Genomic DNA, 10,221 nt, shown 5'->3' on the forward strand with positions numbered 1-10,221 from the left:
CAGCATGACAAACACTGCAGTGTTTGTTCACACAGAGTGAAAGGTCAAGTTTACCAAGTACTGAGGGTTTTAAGTGGTCAAACGTCTGAATCCAACACTGATGACAGTGCTGTCAAACAAGTCCACAAAGCCATCAATGAAATGTATGAAAACGTTTTAATAGGCAACTATGTCGTGGGGGGGGTCCCTGCTTCATCTCTCTCTCAGCTAAGGGGTCCTTAGCCTTAAAAACATTGAGGAACCCCGGTCTTAAACCCCCAGACAACTACCATTTAATTGTACATGAGTGTGTGGCAAACTATGAGACACCGCTCATTTCAATCAGGGGTAGCATTGCCATCTTAGAACGGAGGGGGCGCCTGCTGGCCTACTGGTCCAGGTGCATACCACATGGGCTTTGTGTAGCCTGGCGGCGGCGCCGGTTCGCTTCCCAGTCCGGACGACCTTTGCTGTGTGTCACTCCCCGTCTCTCTCCCCATTTCCTGTTAGTCTACTATCCTATCAAATAAAGGCATAAAAAAGCTCCCCAAAAAACAGATCTTTACAACACAGAGGGTTCCCGAAGGGTTCCCAGTTCGATCCCGGGCTCCCCCAGAGTTAGTGTGGAAGAGTCCTTGAGCAAGACTCTGAACCCCCTAGTTGCTCCCGGTGAGCAGGTTGGTGCCTTGCATGGTTTCCTCTGCCATCGGTGTGTGAATGTAATGCACAATCTCTGTAAAGCGCCTTGGATAAAGGCGATATATAAATGCACCATTTGCACCTTAAATGTGGAAATGTGGCTCAGCCAGGTCTGGCATGCGTCTTCTCTCTCCACAGGGATCAGGGGAGTCGTCGGCGGGCCTGCTCCGACTCCAGGACCAGCCAGTCAAGCAGTCCCACTGGCTCCATCAAAAGCCCTGGGAGCCTTTGAAGACCATGATAGGGATCAATGGAACACAGAAAAGACGTCTTAACTGACAGTGTTAACTGGTGGGTCGGGGAGGGGGGGGGGGGCTACTACTACTGGAGACGACACAAGTCATACAGATCAGCTGCTCTGTGACGAGGTGTCGCCATTGTTTCCTGATTTACATATGAGATCCAATCATCATCTCTTAAAATAATCTCAGTCTGCCTGCCTGCCTGCCTGCTGCCGGGGAAGAAAAGGATGTTTTCACATTTCTCTGCCTGTGTCACTTTGCCTTGTGTCATAATAACAGCCTGATAATCTGTATTAACAAACTTCTTTTTGAGTTAATAACAATATTAATAATAATAATTATAATGCCTTTCTTTTTTAAAAGCACTTTACATTTGGAAGTAACCATTTCAAAAGTGCTACAGAATAAAAACAATTGGCATAAAAAACAACTGTAATAAATCACACAATGGAATTGATTACAGATGTTTTTTAATGCATTACGGTTAAAAGCCCTATATATTTTGTTCTGTACATGTGAACTTGTTGGTCAGCCTTTTTTGGGCCATTTTTGAAGTGAATTTCAGTTGTTTGCTTTACATAAAATACACTGTAATGTACTGTATATGTTGACCATGGAGCACGTAATGGAGCCGACACGGGCTAAAGCCTTGTTAGACATAACGTCTGTCATCAGCCACCCCTGGACTGTGGGCGCTGTGGGACCCCCAGAGGGACCGCGTGACGGTGTGTTTGTGTCCATAAAAGAGTAGCAAACAGCCCCATTAGAGATGAAAGAGTCTCAATGGAGCCAGTCAGGGAGAAAAGAGCCCAGCAGGAGGACTCTGTCACCTCACACACAATGAGTGAGTGAGTGACACCTCCTCCTCGGACCATAGAGAATCACTGATGAGCACATCATATACTGCAGGACACAATGCAAGGAGAGTGGGAACCCAATTAGTTCAAAAAAAATTGCTATGTTGTCCAAAAAGGAGGACTTTGCCACTCAACCTATCTTGATATAATAGGACCTCACTAATGTTCATAATAAAATTGCAAAAAATTACTCCGTCCAAGTCTCTTAGGAGAGCTGTGGGAAGTTCAGAAATCCATAGTCTTGTGAAATCATCGTTTGACAGATTTTTTTTTAAAACAATATTTTTGAAAAAATATTTTTGATTTTCATTATCGCGAGAACAACAGCTTCCACTTTAACATTGCAACTTTTCAGGAATAGAAAGCCTGCGTTTTCTAATAGATTCCCCATTGATGATTTTCACAAGACCATGGATTTCTGAACTTCCCACAGCTCTCCTAAGAGACTATAATATACCTATTATATGAAGATAGGTTGAAAAGTGGTGAAGTAATGTAACCTTTTTTTTATTTATTTTTTTACATTTTGTAATAAATGTCCTGATCTTTCTTGCCCAATCTTCCTGTTAACCCTAACCCTTTCCCACCATATCAGCCTGCTGCAAAACATGCTCATGTCAAGGACCCCCAAATTGATATTTGACCACAGGCCCCAGTTTGAAAAGATTTGGTGCCAGAGACGGAGCAAGTCCCGAGGCGACTAACCACGGTCGACGGGATGATGATAGCATTTCTTGGATGATTCTGGAGGACCCCCAGAATGTATTTGGCTGCAGACCCCCATCTAAAAAATATTCGAGTTCAAAATGTTGATATTCAAAAATAGCAGATCTACAAGCTCAGGTCTCTTATACCAGTAGTTCCCAAACTGGGGTCGACTCGGAACTTCCAAATTATTTTGGGGGGTTCCCAGATGATTATGTGCAACACTCAACAGTAAACAAACCAACATACAGTATAAGTGTATACAGAGTGTCTGCACATTTCTAAAGTGACAATTTAATTGGCCAAATTGTCAATAGTATGAAAGAGGCCGATCTACAAGCTCACTGCAACGCCTCGTGGTGTGAGGGGTTGTGAGCTTAGATTGGCTATTTTCAGAGTCGAACTATCAGTGAGCTGTTCATTACCGCTGTATCCAATATCTCCTTGTCGCTCTCTTGTTTGCTGCCTGGCACAGTATAGTGTCAGAGTTTATTGAACCAAATGGATCATTAAGTCAGAAATACATTGACAAACAATTCTGAGGTACTTTCACCTGAGTACAGGCTATGTTACACTTAGCCCCTGATACATCTCAGAGGCAAATATTGTCCTTTTTACTCCACTACAAATATTTGATTTGATATTTGCTAGCTTTAGTACAAGGAATAGGCTCATTTAAACATTTATTAAAAATGTATTAAAAACATAAAAGCAATGAAGACATTCATGCATTCATTATAATCCTGTATAATTATCAATGGGCCATTAATTCTGTATAATGAGTAGGCTACTTTTACGTTTGGTGCTGTAAGTATATTTTGATGCCAATATTATTTGTATTCCAGTTTAACCCATTAAAACCGATTAAAACCCCCAAAAAATCTGTGTCATTTTAGATTTTGGTGTTGGCTATTCAAAAATAGCAGATCTACAAGCTCACAGCGCATCACTTCGTGCCACGCTGCGAGCTTGTACATCTGCTATTCTATAACATTTTTGAAAAATCTTGAACGTTTTTGCCACATTTTGAATGATTTCTTCTCTTCTGGGGGTCCCTGGCATGCACCAAACATTTTCAGATTGGGGGGTCCACGGCCATATACGTATCAATTTGGGGGCCTTTGACACAAGTACGTTTAAGAACTGCTGATTCAGAAAGCATTTGTAGAATCTGCCTTAAGTCTGCCATAACAGAATATTAATGCTGGTTAGGCCTACAAACCTGTAAATAAAATATCTGAGTGAGTATCTTCCACTACTGTATCTTGTATAATGGGGATGAATGGGTATCAACAACACACCCTGCTATGTCTTGGTCTAATCAGTGATGGGGGGGCTTTGATGTAGAGGCAGAGCTGCTCACACAGAGGCAGACACAAGCACAACACAGACAGACTGACTGACAGACAGACAGGCAGAGACCATAACAACATGTCAATAAAGAGAGAGAGCCAATAGGCCCACTGTCTCTCACTCAATCTCCAGCTGAGTGGCTGTCTTGGGGATCTCAATGCAAATGGACGGCTGCTGACTGTTTACATTTACAGTTTCAAGCATAATGTTTTATGATGACCAAAACAGAGCTGATGGTAAAAGGCTTCCCGGGAATCGTGCGCATATATGCTCTGCCAACTTCAAAGAATAAAGTCGGAGCCAAGCTATCAGGCACACAAGCACGCAGAGTGACACGCGTGCGCGCTATACACACAGACAATGTCTGTCACACACATAGCCTACACAATGTCGAAGCATTTACACCAAAACCCGAAACTAAAGGTAGGCGAATATTCAAATTAATCGCATCTTCACAAGTAGTATAGGTAGGTCTATAGCCTAGCGTTCTATAGAGTTTAGACCCACACTAAACGGTCGGACGGGTCGGTCACATAGGTCTTGGGAAATAGGTCTAAAATCTCACAGGTTCCCAAACACTGGGTCGGGACCCATGTGTGAGTCGCAGACACATTTTTATGGGTCGCGATTATGTTTCCTACATGTTGTTCTTAATTATTATTAATTGTATTGTAAGTAGACCTAGGCCTAGTAATGTCATGAATAAATAGGCCTAAATTGCATACATTAGAAGGATGAAATTAGAAGGATGAAAACAAGGGGAAAAAAACATGTTTAAGAAGTATCTATAAACTGAAAATAGCAGTTATAGGTCTACAGTGCTGCACTATAAGCTGTGTGAGCTTGTAGGCTGCTATTTTCACTAGTTTGGGTCCCGGGCAATTTATTTAGCCTATCTGATTTATCTTTTGGGTCTGAGGTAAATATTTTGGGAATCATGGAGTAAACCATAGGTAAATGGAGATATAGGCCTAGCCTATGGCATCGCGACGTGTCAATAGCCTAGAATAGAATATAGGCCTAAATAATCATTTGAAACAATCTATTGTCTGTTTGAATGCCAAACATGGGATCTGGGGATCAACGTTGAATCTCTCTCTTTGATAGGTCTAAAGTGAGTGATGATAGCTGATGATAGATAGGACTATAGTCACCCACGTGTGTGTGTGTGTGTGTGTGTGTGTGTGTGTGTGTGTGTGTGTGTGTGTGTGTGTGTGTGTGTGTGTGTGTAAATGGTGTGTATAGGAAACATGGCGCGTTTAAAGATTAAAGTGGTCTATTGTTAAGGTAATAGGGTCTATCCAGAGGCTGATGGGGACAGAGACAGGCAGTTCTGGAAAAAGTAGGCTATAGCCTACTCAATAATGTGTCTAAACGTCCAGAATTCAAAAGGAGTAAAAAAAAAAAAAAAAAAAAAAAAAAAAGAACACAACTAGTGGCATCAAAATGTACTTAAAGTAACAAGAGTAAAAGATCTCATTATTCAAAATGTATGAAACATATGCCTATTTCACTGGAAGTTTTAGCTACTCCACAGCGACCTCTACAGATCTTGTCGATAGAATTTGCCTTTTTAGTGGAATATTTTATTTTCTGGCTAAAAAAAAAAAGTATTTTAGACGTGAGGTGGGGGCTCAGAGGGTTCCCTCTAAGGAAAGTAGGCTTTCGACTCCATAAAAGCCGTCATTGTTTTGGTGAGTAGCGAAAGCGTATGTTTAAAATGTACTACAGCAGAGAGGGGCAGCCTTTCCTCGGGCGCAACGGCTCATTGGTGTCATAGCGTTAAGGAGAACATCTTCTAACGCTATATGACCTGTCTGTCTAATAATAGAAATAGGCCTACTAAAGTAAAGTACAAATACTTCTAACTTGTACTGTAGTTAGTAGGCCTACTTGAGTAAATAATTCGTTAGCCTACTTTACACCTTTGACAGCCACTAGACAGTCAGTCAGTCAGTCTCCTGTCTACCTCTCTGCCTCTCCTCGCCCTGGCAGAGACGACTGGTCTCCGCGCGGCACGACTATGGTGTTAATGGCTCATTAGGGACTTCAAAAGAACCCACGCACCCACGGTGACGGATTAGAACACGGACCATAACAGACTGAATGAATGTGGTGCCACATGCTTATACCTACAAGTGTCTTAAAACTAAGCCATGGCTAGGCCTATATAGGCTAGACATTTGTGGAAATAATAGGCTAGCTAGCAGCACATAGGCCTAATATGAGTTTTTTGAACCATAATAACCCACGTCAAATCACCGCGATCAGAAGCCAGAGTCGTGTGGCTGTGGAACAGAAACCTGAAAGGCCGTCTTTGAATATAATAGGCCCATGTCACACCTTTTGATGGCCCACTCCACTGGCTTTAATGATCCCTTTAATCCAGGGGGATCACAATGATGAGAGGGGGATTAGTTATGCATGGCCCACCTAGGCTGGTATAGGCCTAGTCTGAGGAGGGATTTGAAATGATACTGCTTTAAAGTAGAAACTGAATTAAATGTAGCCTATATACCAGTGAGTATCATCTAGCATCACTTGAATAACTTAATTTATAGGCCCTACTCATAATCATATTACGAGCTGTATATTAATTTTAACTCATGTTGATTCAAGTCAACATGGCCATAATATGATATGAAACACAACCACTCTAAGGACTACAAACCATGGATTGACATCTAGACCTACTGCACATACAATAGGCTATGAAACAGAGCTGCTACCTTTAAATGCATCTTGAGAAAAAATAATGCAGCCATTTGTTCCAATAGCATTTCAACTGTTTTTATTTTATTTGTGACACTTGCTTTGGCAATGTAAATATAATTATGTTTTCTCATGCCAATAAAGCTCCTTTGAATTGAATTGATATGAGAAAAATCAAATTGTATCCAACCCTTTATGAATAGATCTTCTAGTCACTATAGTCATGTCTTTATCTGTGATCTTAATACAGTACAGGCTTATAGGGGAGACCTTTGGGGGAGAAAATTATAACCCACAGTAATGCACATGCAAATGCATACACCCAGCTAGTGCAAATAACCACATTTTACACTTTGTATTATGGATATACAACAAATGATCATGTAAAGCTGCAGAGGTGTCTGTGGATGCATGCATAAGGTGTGTCTGGTATCTTATGGGCCGGGAGGAGGGGGGCTTCTAGACTGACTGGAGCCAGTAGGTAGCGGGCTCATTGAAGGCCCCTAATGACTCTAGTTGTGAAAAGTGGAGGAGGGGAGGGGGTGGGAGGAAGGATGGATCTGTGATCCTTTGATCCTTGTCTGTGAGAGGGGCTTCTACGAGGGGAGGGATGTCCTGTATAAAAGCAGGCCTGCTCGACCAGAGAGGGCATCACAACTCTGATACCAGCCCAGGACAGCACACCGATCAACAACACTCAAGGAATACTACTACTACTGAGACATCTGCGATTTAAAACCCGGAGCTTCACCGCCACCACAGGAGTCTGATTTCACCCAGAAGGACAAGGCTCTTGTCTTATTATTTCCCATTTAAGGATATACAGTACACTGGCATCTGTGACCATGAAGGCACACTTCTCTATCGAATGGATGGCCCAGAGCAGCCAGCAGCATCGGGCATCATCAGGGACCCAGGAGGATCTCCCTCCTCCCGGCTCCGTCAACAAGGCCTTCACCGCTGGACCCCATCATGCCTCTGGGACGCATCCGGCCAGCCTGCCTGGATCCTACAGCAGGCAGACAGACCAGGAGGAGAGCCACAAGGAGGATGGGGGCCACAGGCATCCAGGCTCCAAGCTGACCTCTCCCCACCACAACCACCACCACCTCCACAGTCAACAAAGTGAGTTTAGTAATCAAAGTGAGATCTCTGAGTGCAGAAATTAACTGAGGATTTTTTTTGGACAAAATCTCAATATTGTACCAGATACTAATCTATTGTTTTGTTTCTTTCTCCCCTTTCCAGTGGCCGAGACCGGCTTCAGCAGTGGCACAGAGGAGGAGACCTCGGGGTACGATAGTGAAGGCAGCCGCTCCCTGTCGCCCATCACAGCCTTTAACGCAGACCTCAGCCCTTCGTCGTCGTCGTCGTCCGACTCCCCGCCGCTGGGCAGGAGGCCCCGCACGGCCTTCACCGCCGAGCAGATCAGCAGCCTGGAGAGAGCCTTCAAGAGGAACGCCTACCTGGGCACACAGGACAAGGCCGAGCTCTGCTCCAAACTCAGCTTATCTGACAAACAGGTAATAACCAGAACCATCACAGTATAATCATCATGATATATTTAAACTGAGCTGTTTCTAACATCACAGTGAGTGTAGTGCACCAACTCTTTTGCAGTTTTCAGTTTTCAAATGTTAAATGACAGTCAATAGGTTTTAACGCCATGAGCTTCCCTATTTTCGTCTTGTTACGATAGATGAATATTCAGTGGGAATACCAGAACTACAGCAATTTTCAGCAAAGGGAAAAGGGAGAGGGCCAAATGCAGGCCCCTGGGCGACTCTGGTCAACAAAGTATATCGGGTTTAAGTTGTTAAAAGGAGAACAAACAGATATACTCAACAATGTTTGTATGTAAATAATGTCTGTTTACCCACAAGCCACTATAAGATCGTGTGTGGTGGGTGCAAACAGACTGATTGATATAGTGACAGAGACTGATTGATATAGTGATTATATCAGTCAGTCTCAATTAGCTAACAACTTAAACCCCTATACTTAGTTGACCGGAGTCCCCCAGGGCCCTGTACTGGGGCCCCCTCCCCTTTCCCCTATTAAATCATAGCCCAAATGACAATATATCATAGGCTATTTTCACCAAATGTTCACCCCAGAATAGGGATGCTAGGGTTCATGTGTTTTTTTTATATAGCCTGCCATTATCATTCTAAATTAGTTGCTTTGCCCTCCTCAACTTAGAGAACATTGTCTCATAAGAATTTCTCTCCTCAATTTCTCCTCCCAGGTCCGAAACTGGTTCCAGAACAGACGCATGAAGCTGAAGCGCACGGTGCAGGACGCGCTGGCTCACGCCTGCCAGGCCAACATGGCGTCCCAGCTGCTCCACTACCCCGAGCTGCAGCACGCGGCCTACCGTCCGGGGCCCTACGCCCCCAGGTACCACCCAGCGGCGGCCCACTACGGCTCCCATGGGGCCACAGCCTCGCCCATGACCCTGGACGCCTTCTACCACTACGCCGGCCTCCCCGGGGTGCTGCTGGCCCCGGGCTCCCCACAGATGATGGCCTACCAGCCACTCCCACAGCAGTACTGAGTGCTTCTTTTCCATGTCAAGAAAACCCTCGCAAATTGACACATATTTAGGCCATGGACTCGCATTTTGAAAATATATGCCAGGGGACCCCCATAAGAGAAGTTAACAGCCATAGCAGTTATTCATGCATCAAGCCACAGATCCCTATTTTATACCACTTTATGATCTCTGGTACCCCCTCAATCTGCACTGTAGTATCTAACTCTGTATAGGAATACTCTCAGAGTTAGGGTCCATTTGGTCCCTAACTATCATTTAGTTGCAAAGGGATCAGTGAACACTGAGAATTTCAAGTTCTGATTATGTTTGTTGTATAAAATAAAAAAGCAAAAAAAGTACAAATCTTTTATTGATATTTTTAATATCTTTATCTATCCTATCCATACTGGATAGATTGATATACTGTTGGTGAAGAAAGATGTTTTGTAAACATGATTCAATGACTGCTGTGCGGGCAGATGTGCAATAAGTATGTGACTTTATTAGCTATGATTTAAATTTGATGTATAGTTCTATTTAAGTTCAAATTGTTATTTTTTATTTTTGTGGCAGTTTTCCTTTTGTATCTGTTTTCATGTGGTTATGAAATAAATTAAATCACTTACAATGCAAACTGACTTATATGTTTTTGTGAATATTGTGTCTGACTAAAATGGTAAAGGGGCTGTAGAGCAGGGGTGGGCAACTTTGATGATGGCGAGGGCCACTATATTTCCACCTTCACTCCAGAGGGTCACATATACATACATATATACATATATATACATATTGCTATGTCATACTTTGTGAATCTAGTATCTCATGCAAAAGAAGCAAAAATAGCAGATCTACAAGCTCAAAACGCATCGCAACGCGATGCATTTTGAGCTTGTAGATCGGCTATTTTTGCTTCTTTTGAATTGGAATCCTGAATTATTTTTTGTTATTTTTGAATTGGAATCCTGAAATGTAACATTTGGATTTAATTTCAAACGCATTTAGTTATATACTCATGTTAACTTCATGAACCTAAATACAAATACATTGGACATAAAAAAAACTATACTACTACTATTCATTAAGGTACTAATATAGACTGACGGAATTAAAGCAGGTCATGTTTGGAATTGTAGCTGAA

The 10,221-nt window shown here is 42.8% G+C and overlaps 1 protein-coding gene across 1 annotated transcript; it reads left to right on the top strand.

Moving 5' to 3' along the window:
* Positions 1 to 7,392: 7,392 nt before the first annotated feature.
* Positions 7,393 to 9,104, top strand: ved (ventrally expressed dharma/bozozok antagonist; the record flags this gene model as incomplete). Its single annotated transcript, XM_080743650.1, has 3 exons — positions 7,393 to 7,672; positions 7,796 to 8,070; positions 8,796 to 9,104. The coding sequence occupies 3 exons, from the start codon at positions 7,393 to 7,395 to the stop codon at positions 9,102 to 9,104; spliced, it is 864 nt and encodes a 287-aa protein (XP_080599776.1).
* Positions 9,105 to 10,221: the final 1,117 nt, after the last annotated feature.

Source organism: Nannobrachium achirus (genome assembly GCF_963921795.1).
Source record: "Nannobrachium achirus genome assembly, chromosome: 15".
Taxonomy (NCBI): Eukaryota; Metazoa; Chordata; class Actinopteri; order Myctophiformes; family Myctophidae; genus Nannobrachium; species Nannobrachium achirus.